The sequence below is a fragment of the Prionailurus viverrinus genome, chromosome E3 (assembly GCF_022837055.1).
Source record: "Prionailurus viverrinus isolate Anna chromosome E3, UM_Priviv_1.0, whole genome shotgun sequence".
NCBI classification, from domain to species: Eukaryota; Metazoa; Chordata; class Mammalia; order Carnivora; family Felidae; genus Prionailurus; species Prionailurus viverrinus.
In genome coordinates, this window is record NC_062576.1 from 22189842 (window position 1) to 22204660 (window position 14819).

The window sequence follows — 14819 nt, forward strand, 5'->3', positions numbered from 1 at the left end:
TTGTCCATCCTTCTGGCCGCTTGTTTGAGGGAAAGCAGCACGTGGACGACGAAGCAGAGAAAAGTCTCCGCCAGTGCTTGGAAAGGGCGCGCAGTTCCCTGATTTTCTTCAAGCACAAGATTCCAGGGCGCCGCCTGGCCCACTTCCCGGGGATCTCAGGGAGGAGCGGCCCTGCAGTGAGAGAGCGCTGGGGACCGGCTGCTGCTTCCCCCAAAGCCTGCCAGCGTGGAAGGCAAGCGGTGGGACGCAGGTCCCGGTCCCCGCACGTCGAAGGGAGCGGGAGAAAGTTAAGCGTTGGCGCTCGGCCGGGCCAGCGTGGCAGCTGCTGGGCTGGGAGGCCTTGGGGGTCTCTTTGCTTCTTTATCCCTCTGAATGTCGTTCTTGGTGTTCCACGACAGGTAAGAAGAGTGAACAGCCCTTTGAGAAAAGGAACCGTTTACACTTCTTTTTCCCCCAGATTCGAACCGCCATTGCTTTTTTTTTTTTAAGTTTGTTTTTGAGAATGCCCCGGAGGAACTCCCATGAAGCCTCGTGGTAAACAAACAAAGCTTTATTACTTATCTTCTCTCATTACAAAAACAGGGCACGGAAAATAAACTGAGAGCTCGGACGCCTGGGTTCACCCCACGTTAAGCAAAGTAGCCCCAGACAAAGATGGCACAGCTAATACACACGATGAGGTTGATGTCCAGAAGGGTTTTCACGGGGGGGTTTTCTTCCAAGGAGACGATGACGGGTTCCACTTTGCTGGGGGGCTCCTCCTTGCCCCGGCTCTCCATCCCACAGAGCCACAGGATGGCCCGTACCACTCTGGACTGCTCTGGGGTCGTGTCACCTAGAAGAACCCAAAGGAAGGTCATAAGGATGGGCTGTGCGTCCCGGAGAAGACACCAAGGGGACCAACCAGATGTGTTCCTCACGTAGTAACAAATACTTGGTGTATCTCTCGTGTCTCTTGAAATGCACGGCCTCCTGGATCTATACTTGAGTTTCCCCTGTTAGGCTGATGTGGACACATAGCCACAGTGTGTATGCATGTGTGTGCATGTATGTGTGTGTGTGTGTGTGTGTGTATATATATATATATATATATATATATATACAGGGCCACGCGTGATGATGAACAACAGCCCACAGCCTCAGGGTCATGGAGGCAATAGGGGCTGATGGGGACTTTGGCTAATTGAAGGGCACATCCCAGGTCTTAAGGAGCCCACTTTACAAGCTCCAGATGTCAGTCGTGCAGACATGTGGGCCCAGTGTTGTTACAATCTCCCCATTTTCCAGGAGAAGACAGATATCTGGAATTTTACATGCAATCTCCCGATTTTTAAATGTTAAGTCACATTTCATTAAAATGGTAGGTGGGCTAAACCACAGTGTGTCTGCAAGCTGCCAGTTTGGAACGAGTGTAATTTAGAGAATGCCAGTAGTATTCCAGCCTACCTTGTGGGATTTCGAGAGGATTAGGTGAGCCATGTTCTAGCAGGCGCTCAGCAAGTGTTTGCTGCTATTGCTTCCCAGCGAGGTATCTGATGAAAGCTACTGAGGGGCGCCTGGGGAGCTCATTGGGTTAAGTGTTTGACTTTTGATTTCAGCTCAGGACACAATCTCGTGGTGTGTGAGTTCGAGCCCTGCATCAGGCTCCATGCCGATGGTGCAGAGGCTGCCTGGGATTCCTTCTCTCTCTCTCTCTGAGCCTCCCCCCATTCATTCTCTCTCTCTTTCTCAAAATAAATAAACTTAGGGGCACCTGGGTGGCTCAGTCGGCTAAGCATCCAACTTCAGCTCAGGTTATGATCTCACAGTTTGTGGATTTGAGCTTTTGCATTGGGCTCTGTGCTGACAGCTCAGAGCCTGCTTCAGATTCTGTGTCTCCCTTTCTCTGCCCCTCCCCAGCTTGTGCTCTGTCTCTCTCTCTCAAAAATACACATTAAATAGGGGCGCCTGGGTGGCTCGGTTGAGCAGCTCAGGTCATGATCTCACGGTTCATGGGTTCAAGCTTTGCATCGAGCTCTGTGCTGACAGCTCAGAGCCTAGAGCCTGCTTCAGATTCTGTGTGTGTGTCTGTCTCTCTCTCTGCCCCTCCCCCACTCACACTCTGTCTCTCTCTCTCTCTCCTTCAAAAATAAACATTAAAAAACATTTTTTTTGTAAACATTAACTAAATAAAGGAAAGAAAGAAAGTTACTGAAGAACCCACTTGCAAGGCTGGACATTGGGAGTCAGGCGATGCTAAAATGTCACTTCTGCCCCTTCTCTGGCTTATGATTTGGTAGAAAAACTCCCCCCCGAAACAGAGAATTCTTCCTGGGCTTCGACTGTAACTGCGGAGAGACCACTCACAGCTGTGGGGTTTGGATATGTTTTCTTGAATCATCTCCAACTGGATGGTGGTGATGCTGGTCTCGGGGGTCCCATTCTGAGAGACGGGAAGAGGCAGGGGAGTTGCTGGGGGGAGTGGCTGCTCCTTCTGGACCATGGGGTCATGACGAGTAAACCAGGTCAGGCGGCTTACCTAAGGAGCAGCGATGGATTAGAAGATTGGGGTCCCCTGTTCGACCCCGCGTTCAGCTTCATGTCTGAGAATGTCCCCGGCCTGGCCCTGTCACTGCACCTACCACGAGCTCCACTCCCTGCACTCTTCAGAAGCAGCGGGCATTCCCCCCACGATTCCCCCAGGTAACTTCAGCAGCCTCAGTTCTGTTGGGACCTCCCCCCACCCCTCCCTCATTCCAGCCCCCAGAGCTTATTAACCCCAGCCCGGGAATCTGGGGGGACCCGCCCGTGAGCCACTCAGCACGTATATTTCTCTAGCTACAGGGACTGAATTGGTTCGCAGATACATGTGTCGAGCCGACTCCATCGATGGGAATCGGGAGCTTTGCCAGAAATGCTGGGATGAACATGTTTCTGCTATTGCTTAATGAATATAAGAGAAGATAAAAGCCTTAGAAGCTGGCAGGCCCCTGTGGTGCCTGAAAATAGAGGCAGAAATAAGGATGCATTCTGATGATCCTCAGCCCTGAATCAGGCCGTCCCTCAAGCCTAACCCTGGATGTCCCAGCTTTTTGAACAATCGAACCCTCTTTGTTAAGGCCAGTGTGGGTCCGTCTGCTCACGGCACAGGGTCTCCGTGGTGACACAGTACCAAACCCAAATGTACCATTTCCTTGGAGGGTGGCTCCGTGAACCAGCTCACAATGGACACCGTGATCAGAGTAACCGCGGACAGAATCATGGAGAAGTAGAGGTAGTGGACGTGCTTCACCACGGCCGGGCGGTCATCTGGCTGGTCACACCGAGGCTGCGTGTAAACGAAGTCCAAGGCCAGCCGAATCAAGCCTAGGAGAAGGCCCAAGATCAGACCTGAGAAAGCACCCTGTAAATCAGAGCAAGGCCATCTTAGAGACGTCCAAGGTTAAGGGGCGGCCGGCCTGGGCCTCTGCGGACCTCGACCTCGACCTTGACAAGCCGTCCTCAAGAACTTGGCTCTCTAGGGACGGTCAATGCACACGTCAGTGATTTGAAAGGACTGCAAGTTACTCAGCTGTTTATCTTTCACACGTGACTAATCATTTATGCATAATTCACTCCTTGTTAACTCGGCTCCCCCGTTTAATGATGGAATGCATCAACACAGAACCCCCATCGCTGCTTTGCAAAGGCCAGGTGGCACCCTCCCCATGCCTCCCTCCACAGAAACGCATCCCCGGAAACGCCACCCATCCCCTCACGGGGCGGCGCTAGCTTCTCGCGTGGTGGAGACTCGTCCAGAGCTACCTTTTCATTGGTCCGCTTCCAGAAACATCCCATGATGAAGACCACAGCCACTGGCGGCTGCAGGTAGGAGCTGATGGACTGGATGTAAATGAAGAGCTGGCCCCCCTGGCTGGCCTGAACCACGGGGATCCAGAGGATGGAGATCAGCACCAACAACAACACAAACACCCTGACAGCAGGCCGAGAGAGACCCTGGTTAGTATGCCTCCCGGGATGCTTACTGCTGTCTCTTGTTAACAGCTCTATTGGGGTAGAATTTTCACACCATAAGATTCACCCATCGCAAGTGTACAATCCCAGAACTTCGGGTAACACAATCAAGATTCAGAGCATCCACTGCTGGGGCGCCCGGGTGGCTCAGTTGGTCGAACGTCCCACTTTGGCTCAGGTCATGATCTCACAGCTCGTGAGTTCGAGCCCCACCTCGGGTTTTCTGCTGCCAGCACTGAGCCCACTTCAGAGCCTCCGTTCCCCTCTCTCTCTCTCTGCACCTCCCCTGCTCACACTGTCTCCCTCAAAAATAAACTAACATTAAAAAAAAAAAAACCCGCCAAACTGTTTTAAACAGTTGGACCGTTTTACATTTTTACCTGTAGTGCTATGAAAGTTGCTATTTCTCTACCTCCGTGTCTCTCTTTTTTTAACGTTTATTTTTGAGACAGTGCGTGTGCGCACGTGCGCAAGTGGAAGAGGGGCACAGAGGGAGACAGAGGATCTGAAGCGGGCTTTGCACTGACAGCAGAGAGCCCGATGTGGGCCTCAAACCCACAGATCACAACCTGAGCTGAAGTCGGACGCTCGACCAACTGAGCCTCCTTGCCTTTTTGATTACAGCCATTCTAGGGGGTGTGTAGCTTTCTAGGGGTACAGTCTCATTTTGGAGATTGATCTAGATCGCAGCTACATGGCTTGCAAATATTTTCTCCTCATCTGTGGCGTCTCTTCTCATTGCCTTGATGGTGCCCTTTGAAGTGAAAAACTTTTAGCTTTTGATGAAGTCTAATGTATTACGATTATTTTTTCTTTTCTGGGTTATGCTGTCTGTGTCTGACCTAAGAATGCTTTCACTAACCCAAGACTGAGACAGCCCTCCGGGCTCCAAGATGCCTTATTAGCATGTGTTTTACATAAAATTTGCATACCATTCATTTTGGTCACTTCCGGTCCCCCCCCCCTCCTAGACTTCAGAACCTTGCAAAAAGCCTTGATAGAAAAGCCTTCCCTGAGGGGATGCCTGGGTAGCTCAGTGGGTAGAGTGTCTGACTTCTGCTCAGATCATGATCTCATAGTTTGTGAGCCTGAACCCCGCGTCGGGCTCCATGCTGACAGCACAGAGCCTGGAACCTGCTTCGGATTCTGTGTCTCCCTCTCTCTGCTCCTCCCCCGCTCACGTTCTGTCTCTCTCTCTCAAAAATAAACATTAAAAAAATTTTTTTTAAAGGAAAGCCTTCCTGAGTCCCCAGAACCCCATCCCCCTTTTACCAGGCTTTGGGGTCCCACCCAGTCCAGGCTGCGGACTCCTCCTCTGAATCTTTACATCTCCTGGCTCCTGATCATAGCACTCATTGGGGCTGTAATTTCCTTTTATTTTTTTAATTAAAAAAAAAAACGTTTATTCATTTATTGAGAGAGAGCACATGAGCAGGGGAGGGGCAGAGACAAGAGGGAGAGAGAGAATCCCAAGCAGGCTCCATGCCATCAGCACAGAACCCAATGTGGGGGCTCGATCCCACAAACCATGAGATCGTGACCTGAGCCAAAATCAAGAGTTGCACACTTAACCATCTGAGCCACTCAGGCACTCTGTAATTTGCTTTTTAATTATCCTTTCTCTGTAATTCTCTTCTCTTTAGTTTTGTGAAAGCAAGAACTAAATCTTTGCTTTGCACTGCTGTGCGCCCGGCCACCTGGCACATAGTAGGTGCTCAGGGAACGTCTCTTGGATGAGTGACTTCTCTGCACAGAGTCCTAAGGAACCTCCCCTTTGCCATCAGAGGAGGCTGAGCCTCCAGGATGAGTGGCTGGTGGGGTGTGGCCTCTGGGTGGGCTCAGCCTTCTCCTCCCTGGGTGTGTGGGACTTTTCACTCCCCTCCCCCGGCCCTGCTCCTTACGGCCTTACCTGCCGACAATCATGAGCTCCCTCTCGGACGCCCGGGGCCGGATGCAATTCCAGAGGTCCATGGTGAAGATGGTGCTGGCACTGTTAAAGATGGAGGTGAGGGAGGACATGAGCGCCGCCACCATCACGGCCATCATGAGCCCACGGAGCCCTGGGGGCAAAAGGGAGGTCTATGGGCCTCAGGTTTCTCCTGCTACCGGCTGTTACCTCCACTCATGACCCCAGGACCCCAGGCCTGTAGCACCAGCTGATCCCAGTCGGTGCCCCTAGGAGGAGGCAGAACTCAGGGGACCATGAGGAGCGACTGGGGTTGGTTGTGGGAAGTCAGGCGGAGACCCCTGCAGAGCCAGGGCCTGGGTTTTATCCGGGGGCTCTGTGGCTCAGTCCCTCCCATCTTGTCCCTCCTTCAGGTCAGGGCTCAGCTGAGGCCCTCCTTTCTGGAGGCTCCAGGGGACTGCACTTAGGGGAGAGGGGACATTACCTGTGGGCAGGAGCTCCAGCACAAGTTTGGGGTATGCGATGTCTGAGCAGCCAGAGGGATTGCTGCAGACCTTCAGGCAGGTGTCTGGGTCCGCACAAGCCACTTGATCTGTGGAAGAAACGAGGCCCGGAGTGAGCAGAGCCTCTGAGCCCAGGCCTTGCCAAAACACAGCCCGCCTGACGTAGGCCGGCACCAGGAGCCAGGGTTATTGTATATACCAGCAAAGCTCAATGAAATAAAGGAGCCTGGACTCTGTACACCACGACCTTCTTGTTTAGCCTTGCCATCGCTGCAAAACTGGGACGGTCACATAACGATCGTAGCGGGGGTCGGCCGAGATGACATATGTCATGCGCTTAACACAGTCTGATACCCAGGAAGGGCTGGATACATTGCAGCTGTTATTACCGTGACCCAAATAAAGCTGACATACACCTAGCGGCCACTCTCTCCACAGTGTCCTACATCAGGCTGCATCCCCGGATCCCCCAAAAGGGGCCGCAAGCATTTCACATCTTGCCTGCCGTTTGTCGGAGGTGCAAAGGCGAATGCCATTGACTGGCACGTGGCGAGTTATTTTCTAAATCCCTCTTTACCCATCTCCTCAATAGCTTTTCTCACTGTAGGCTCATAACAACCCGACCATGCTGGCTGAATGTCTCTTCTCTCCCTGTAATTCTGTATCAGGTCTTTTCCCTCCTGGACAGCATTCTAGTTTTCTAGTGTAAATCCATCATGGCTTCCTGGCATCTGTAGTTCTTTCTTTTTTATTTTTAAATTTTTTAATGTTTATTCATTTTTGAAAGACAGAGAGAGACAGAGCACAAGCAGGGGTGGGGCGGAGAGAGAGAGGAGGACACAGAATCTGAAGCAGGCTCCAGGCCCTGAGCTGTCAGCACAGAGCCCGAGGCGGGGCTCGAACTCACGAACCATGAGATCATGACCTGAGCCGAAGTCAAGACGCTCAACCGACTGAGCCACCCAGGTGCCCCCTGGCATCTGTAGTTCTTTATGTCTTCCTAGCCTAAGGATGAACACAATCCCAGAAGATGAGCCTAGGTCTCCGGCTCAGAGGACAGAATGTGTGGCATTGAGTAGGTGCTCAATAAATTTTTATGGGGCCGGGGCTAGCTATCACAGAACTGCTGTTTACTTTTTCATAACCATATGAGGAAGGCAGAGATTACTTTAACCATTTCACAGATAAGGAACCAGGGCGAGGGACCTGATTATAAACACCTACGTCATGTCAGAGGCAGAGCTGAAACCCAGGTCTCCTGACTCCCAATCCAATTTTTCAGAGGAGGAAGACCAAGAGAGTGTATGTTTTCCATCTTTAATGAGCCAGTCACCTCATCTGAGGCTCAATCGTGACCACTGGGGCCTTCAGAACTCTGTATGGTCTCAATGGTTTGGCACCTGCATCTGAATGACATCTTTCCTGTCACCTTGTCACCTTCTGCCTTCCTCAGCTCCTGATATCTGAGCCGACCAATGCTCCTCACCACCGTGCCAACGTCTACCCAACACCTGTCACCCTGGCTGGGCCACTTGTGATCTCTCAAGTCTCCTCTGCCAGATGGACTGAAAACTAGCTCCCATGAATCACCTCTGGCCCCCTATTCTCAATCCAAAGGCTTCAGTCCTTTTCCCTCATTTTGAGGGGTGACACTGCTTTTCAGCCCATCTCGAACCTCAGTTTACAAGTGAACATGGAGCTCTCCACTGCCTGTGCCGACTTCCCCCCCACCCCCCGCCCATTCCAATGCAGTTCCAGTGTCATGATAATCATTTAGGTGAGGCCTCAAAAGCAGATGTTGGACAGTATACCAGATGAGCTTATATATTCTATATTTTTACCTGCATTAAAACTGCTAATTTAATAAATGTCAAAGGAGACCACGATTTTAAAATGCAAAATGGGGCACCCGGGTAGCTCAACTGGTTAAGCTTCCAACCTCGGTTGAGGTCATGATCTCGAGGTTCGTGGGTTCAAGCCCCGTGTCAGGCTCTGTGCTGACAGCTCTGTTTCAGATTCTGTGCCTCCCTCTCTCTCTGCCCCTCCCCTGCTCACACTCTGTCTCTGTCTCTCTCAAAAATGAAAAAAAAATTTTTTTTAGATGCAATATTGTTGTATCTTCCTTTTTGTAACATCAGACCTCAGAAATGGAAATACTCTTGGCCCTTTCATCCACTGGGAAGTCCAAAGTCATACTGGTCTCTATAAAATTTCTCCACACGCTGTCATTTGTCTTCTCAAGGACGGGACCCTTTGCTCCACTAACATCCACTAATGGGTGTTGTGGCCACAACCGATCATACAATTGCTGCGGAATAGAAGTAGATGCCCCCAAAACTCTGGTTCAATCCTTACGTAAAATTAAAACTGTAGACCAAAAGTGATATTTGATGAGAAGTCTTGAGCTGAAAACATCTTAAGAAAAATTATTTTGAGAGTTCAAAGTTCTTGGCTTTTTATGACTCCTCTGAGAAGTCTTAAAAGATAAGGAAGTACTGTCATTCCCATGCCCAGAACATCGTAAGGAGCCTCCCAGTCAGGCAAAGGTCTTGTTCACCTTCAAATCCTATGGGCTTTGCTTCTTTTTGTCCAAAAGCCCCTGTCTTCAAGGTACATCTAGAAGGAGAAAGACTCTCCCAGAGATATTTAATTAACTACACAGTTTAACCTTTGGTTGTTAACTTCAGGTTGTTTATCCTTCTCGACATGCAACCTTCAACCATGAAATGTGACAGACACAGTTTACAAGGCCATTGTCCTTGTCTGTTCAGCTTAAAGAATCCATAAGGATATTAGTTGGCTCAGCTAAGTTACATGTGGAACCAACGGCCTGGCAGATCATTAACCCACATGCAGTAACAACCACCCACATGCCTTAGGTTAATTAATCAACCATTCAGATCTGGGGCAGGTTCTTCTGTCAGAACCTCTGATGTCTGACAGGAAGGATGCTTCTGGCAATGTCAGATCCGAATAACACAAAACCTGTTTCTGAATGCCAACATTCACCGGAGGTTCACTATGGCTCAGGTGCTACAGATAAAGACAGTACATATACCTTCTTTATATTCTTCACAACTCCATGGGGAAGATGTGGTTATTACCCCTATTTTAAAGACAAGTAAATTGAGGCCCAGAGAGGTGAAAAGGCTTCCCCAAATCATACAGCTAGAAGTATCATGGGTGGGTCTCATTCCCATTTCCAGGGCTCAGGTGGGACCACTGGCTTTGTAAATGGGTACATTTCTAGACTCATGTTTTATTGGTTTTGAGGGTGGTTTTGCTTCTCAGTTTCCACTAGGGTTCATTTCAAAGTCTGCACCATTTCTCACTTGGATAAGCGGAAGAGAGTGTTGTCCAGACTCATGATAGCTCAGGACTGCAGCATCCTTTTAGGTGGTTTCTGGACCCAATTGAGGATTCAGGGGGCACCTGGCAGAGCAGACATGGGGGAAGACACAGGAACAGGTAAGTAGAGTGGCCAGGGTTTCTCAGTCTTCTGGAGGGCTTGTTAAAAACAGATTGCCGGGCTTCAACTCCAAGAGATTCTGATTCAGTAGGTCTTGGATGGGGCCTGAAAATTTGCATTGTTTTTAAAGAGAGAGAGAGCACAGGTTGGGGAGAGAGGCAGACTGAGACAGAGAGGGAGAGAGAGAGAGAGAGAGAGAATTAAACAGGCTTCACACTTGAGTGTGGAGGGGGCTCGATCCCACAACTCTGGGATCATGACCTGAGCCGAAATCAAGAGTCAGATGCTCAACCGACTGAGCCACCCAGGCGACCCTGAAAGCCTGCATTTCTAACAAGTTCCAAGGCGACACTGATGCTGCTAGACTGGGGACCACACTTGGAGAAGCACTTGTCCAGGCCTTCAAATACATTATGACCACCTCACCCTCTCCACCCTACTTCACTCTCTCTTCACACTTACTGCTGGTACCACATGCTAGAGTGTTTTGATTTATATTTTAGCTTGCTTTTTCCTGAGTACCAGACTCATCCATTACATTACAAAGTCCTTAGGGGCAAAGAACATGGCATCGTGATTGCTGATTGGCTGGCTGTTAACAGTGATGGTCAGGGTCTTGTGATTGGTCTTCCAGACACCGATCCAAAGCTTAAAGTGTAATTTGCTGCAAGATACAGTAACATGAGGGGCACCTGGCTGGCTCGGTCAGTTGAGCGTCCAATTCTTGGTTTCTGCTCAGGTCAAAACCTCATGATTCATTAGTTCGAGCCCCGCGTTGGGCTCTGTGCTGACAATGCGGGGTCTGCTTGAGATCCTCTCTTTCCCTATCTCTCTGCCCCTTCCCTGCCATGCGCGCTCTCTCTCTCAAAATAAACAAACTTGATACATGATTAAGAGTTGGGCTTTGAAGGCCGATGCACCTAGGTTCAAATCCCAGCTCACCCAGCACTAGCCAGGTAACTTCTGGCAAGTCACGTAGCCTAGGAGGGGTATAGATTGCTCTTCCATAACCCCCACATCCAACCCATCGTTAATCTTATTAGCTCGGGGCGCCTGGGTGGCTCAGTCGTTAAATGCTGGACTCTTGATTTCAGCTCTGGTTACAATCTCACAGTTGGTGAGTTTGAGCCTCGCATCAGGCTCTGTGCTGACAGCACAGGACCTGCTTGGGATTCTCTCTCTCTCTCTCTCTCTCTCTCTCAAAATAAATGAATAAACTTCAAAAAAATCTTATTGGCTCCACTCTGAAATGTATTTTGAAAACATCCATATGGATCAACTTTTTTTTTTTTTTAATGTTTAGTTTTGAGAGACAGAGTATGAGCAGGGGAGGGGCAGAGAGAGAGGGAGACACAGAATCCGAAGCAGGCTCCAGGTCTGAGCTGTCAGTACAGAGCCCAACGTGGGGCTTGAACTCACAAGCCTCGAGATCACGACCTGAGATAAAGTTGGACGCTTAACCGACTGAGCCACCCAGGCGCCCCTTTGTGGATCAACGGCTTCCTTGTCACAGAGGACATCCCTGGAAAGCTTGTCAGAAGAAACCACTGCCCAGCATTCCCTGCAACATCTCCCTGTGCCTGTCACTCACAGCTGTCGGCACAATCAATGGATATTTATTATCTTTTTCTCCTCCACCACTAGAATGTGAGCCCTACAACAGCAGAGATACTGTTTGTCTTATTCACTAATGGATCCCCAGCATCTTCTAGAATAAGGCCTGGCAGATCATTGGCTCTCAGGATCTTTGGTGGATACACAGAAGAGTAAATAAATGAGCACATGAACTGACTTCTCTGAGCTTCAATTTCCTCATCTGTAAATGAAAACAGCCCTAACAGTACCTATCTCTTAAGGCTGTTTTGAGGAGTAAATGAGATAATACATTAAAAAAAAAAAAAAAAAAGAGCAAACACTTCTACAGTGCTTACTTGTGCCAGAACTGCTTTCCGTCTCATGAAGTAATATCCCCGTTTTATGAGTGAGGAAACAGAGGCAAGTGGCTTTCCAAGGTCACACAGCTAGTATGTGGCAGAGCCAGGATTCTGGCTGCACCGTTCAAATCAGAGTCCATATTCATAACCACTGCACTCTCGGTTAAGACTCGGCATGATGAACGTAGGTTGCTTAAAGCTGCATTCTTGTGCACATGTTAAGCCTATCCGAGAGCTGTGTATTTTCCATCAAGTCACTCCAGCTCTTAGTCTCAGGAGGGTTTTTCTAAGCCTTGTGCGCTTTCCCTGGACACTGGCCCAGTGACTCTAGGTTCTCCATGCCATCTGGACTGCAGGAGCATGAGCCCAGCGTCTAGCACCACGGACAGCTCCCCACACTTTCCTCCTAATGCTTACTGTCCTAAATTATTCTGACAAAATTTCTGGGCCATCCTACCCTTTCTTTACCAGGTGGCACTGTTTAGGATAAAGCACAAAGGAGGAAGCACTCTAGGTTACACTCCCCTTTGAGTTAACAGCCTTGGTGGGCATGAGAGAAAGCTCACTGATACGGAAAAAGAGGAACTTTCCTCCATACAGATCAGCTGTTCCTGACATCACAGTGACTCCCGATTACACCCTCCCCCCAGTCCTGTTTATCCACACAGTGCAAATGTCATCACTTTACCAGACTGAAAAAACTTTTCTAAGGCAAATATTCTAGAGGCTATGATATCCCTGATTTTTGTTAAATACCCCCAAAGTTATTTGGCCACTGGGCCAAAATGACCAAATGGAGCTGAAACACTAAAGCATTAAGAGGAACTCTCACATTAGTCTTTAGGAAACTGACATCTGGAACCACACGATCTTAGCTCAGTTTGTGGCTTCAAAAAAATACACACGGGTCACCCCTCGATTGGACATATACTAGACGTTCCTGTTGCACCCCTGTTGGGAAACAGTATAGAGTCAAATGTCCGGATGGAGATACCTCAGTCAAAATCACTCTGCAGGGACTCCAATCACATTCTAGGATGGCAGTCATACATTTAGAACATGTCACAGGGCCTGAAACTCAAAGACAGATGGCCTCTACTCCCCACTGTCTTCTCACCTGGGAAGAGGACACGACTGACCATTCCAGGGAATACCATCATGAAGAGAGGAAGCACCTTCAGGTAGGCAGCCATCAGAGAGCCTCCTTTGGCATGGGACAGGTTCTTGGCAGCCAGAGACCGCTGAACAATCACCTGGAAAACAGTGGGGTTGTTGGGAGCTGAGGTGGCTCTCTGTAACGGCAAACTAAGTGTGCACAGCTCCTGAGTACGTGTCAAGGACTTAGGATCTTGGTTTGCCTGGCTTCCCTCAGAGGAAACATTGCTTCCCTATCTCCAATACCCATCGTACAGTTTGGGAAGCCAGGAATCCCATTCTGTTCCCTCCCCACTCCTTTATCCTGGGATTGCCGCTGGCCAATTAGATTTCTCCACAGAGTTACTCTATTTCTCTGGCTACCATTTTCAGTTAAGGACAAGTACAAATCCAAGGTGGGCCAGTTACAACTTCCCATGGAACGTCTCTAAGTATCCGACTTCAGCTCAGGTCATGATCTCATGGTTCGTGGTTCAAGCCCCGTGTCGGGTCTGTGCTGACAGCTCAGAGCCTGGAGCCTACTTCGCATTCTGTGTCTCCCTCTCCCTCTCTGCCCCTCCCCTACTCATGCTCTGCCTCTCCCTCTCTCAAAAATAAATAAACATTAAAAAATTTTTGAGAGACGGGCGCCTGGGTAGCTCAGTCGGTTAAGTGTCCGACTTCAGCGCAGGTCATGATCTCATGGTTTGTGAGTTCGAGCCCTGTGTCGGGCTCTGTGCAGACAGCTCGGAGCCTGGAGCCCACTTCCGATTCTGTGTCTCCTGTCTCCTTCCCTCTCTGCCCCTCCCCCACTCATGCTTTGTCTCTCTGTCTCTCAACAATGAATAAACGCTAAAAACAATTTTTTTTTTAATTAAAAAAATTTTTTTGGAGAGAGAGACAGAGCACACCCCCAGGCCCAAGTCATGGAACCACAGTTCATAGGACTGGTATGAAAAGGAATTAATTCACCGAATGGTTAGATCAGGGCCTGGATCAGCATCAGGAAATGTTTAAATGCCATTATAATTGTCTACTGTTACTTACCTTCTCAGTCTCTACCCAGGAAAATCTGGAACATTCTTTGTGAATTGTGAATGCTGCTTTACCCATGTCCTGTTCTAAAAGTAGCCTAGACAGAGGGCTGTGCGTTCCCTAGGGCAGCACCAGCACAGTGAACCAAGTCAGAAGACTCTACAGAATCTAGGTCAGCAGCTATACTGTGTGGTCAAAACCAGAGTCACAGCGTCAAGGAGCGCTTGGGTTTCTAGGCCCTCTTGCCCTGCCTGGCATTTGGAAGGAGACAGAGTCCCCTGTGACTACGTCCCCAGGCTCCTGAACCATGCAAGGTGGGTTGGAGGTGGCTTTCAAAGGGTGCATGCTGGAATCCCAACTAAGAAGTGCGTGAGGAATCTCAAGGAAATATTTGCACAAATTCATACTGTGTGAAGAGCAGTTAACAGGGGCATGTGGCTGGCTCAGTGGGTAGAACATGTGATTCTTTTTTTTTTTTTTTAATTTTTTAAAAACGTTTATTTGAGGGAGAGAGACAGAGCGTGAGTAGGGGAGGGGCAGAGAGAGGCGCAGAGAGAATCCAAAGCAGGCTCCAGGCTCTGAGCCATCCGCACAGAGCCCGACATGGGGTTTGAACCCACAAGCTTCTGAGATCATGACCTGAGCTGAATCCAGACACTTAACCAACTGAGCCACACAAGGCTCTCCTTTGCAATTCTCCATCTCAACATTATGAGTTTAAGCTCCACATTGGGCGTGGAGCCTACTTAAAAAAAAAAAATAGTAACATAAACCATAGCAAACTTATAAATGTTTTTAATGGTGTATTAGCTGTCTCTCCAACAAAAGGACTATGACCAAATTCC

At 49.3% G+C, this 14819-nt stretch overlaps 1 protein-coding gene across 9 annotated transcripts in view; it reads right to left on the minus strand.

The window, feature by feature from the left end:
- Positions 1–629: 629 nt before the first annotated feature.
- The window catches only part of SLC5A11 (solute carrier family 5 member 11), a 38683-nt gene continuing 24493 nt past the window's right edge, over positions 630–14819 (minus strand). For 6 of the 9 annotated variants that reach the window (XM_047838640.1, XM_047838639.1, XM_047838638.1 and 3 more), the window contains 7 exons: positions 12923–13058; positions 6384–6491; positions 5903–6053; positions 3784–3952; positions 3167–3382; positions 2347–2518; positions 630–835 (listed from right to left, as the gene is read on the minus strand). In XM_047838640.1, coding sequence (XP_047694596.1) covers positions 630–835; positions 2347–2518; positions 3167–3382; positions 3784–3952; positions 5903–6053; positions 6384–6491; positions 12923–13058 — 1158 coding nt within the window. The remainder of the gene's footprint in view (positions 836–2346; positions 2519–3166; positions 3383–3783; positions 3953–5902; positions 6054–6383; positions 6492–12922; positions 13059–14819) is intronic. The other 3 variants (XM_047838645.1, XM_047838644.1, XM_047838641.1) reach the window with 1 other exon arrangement.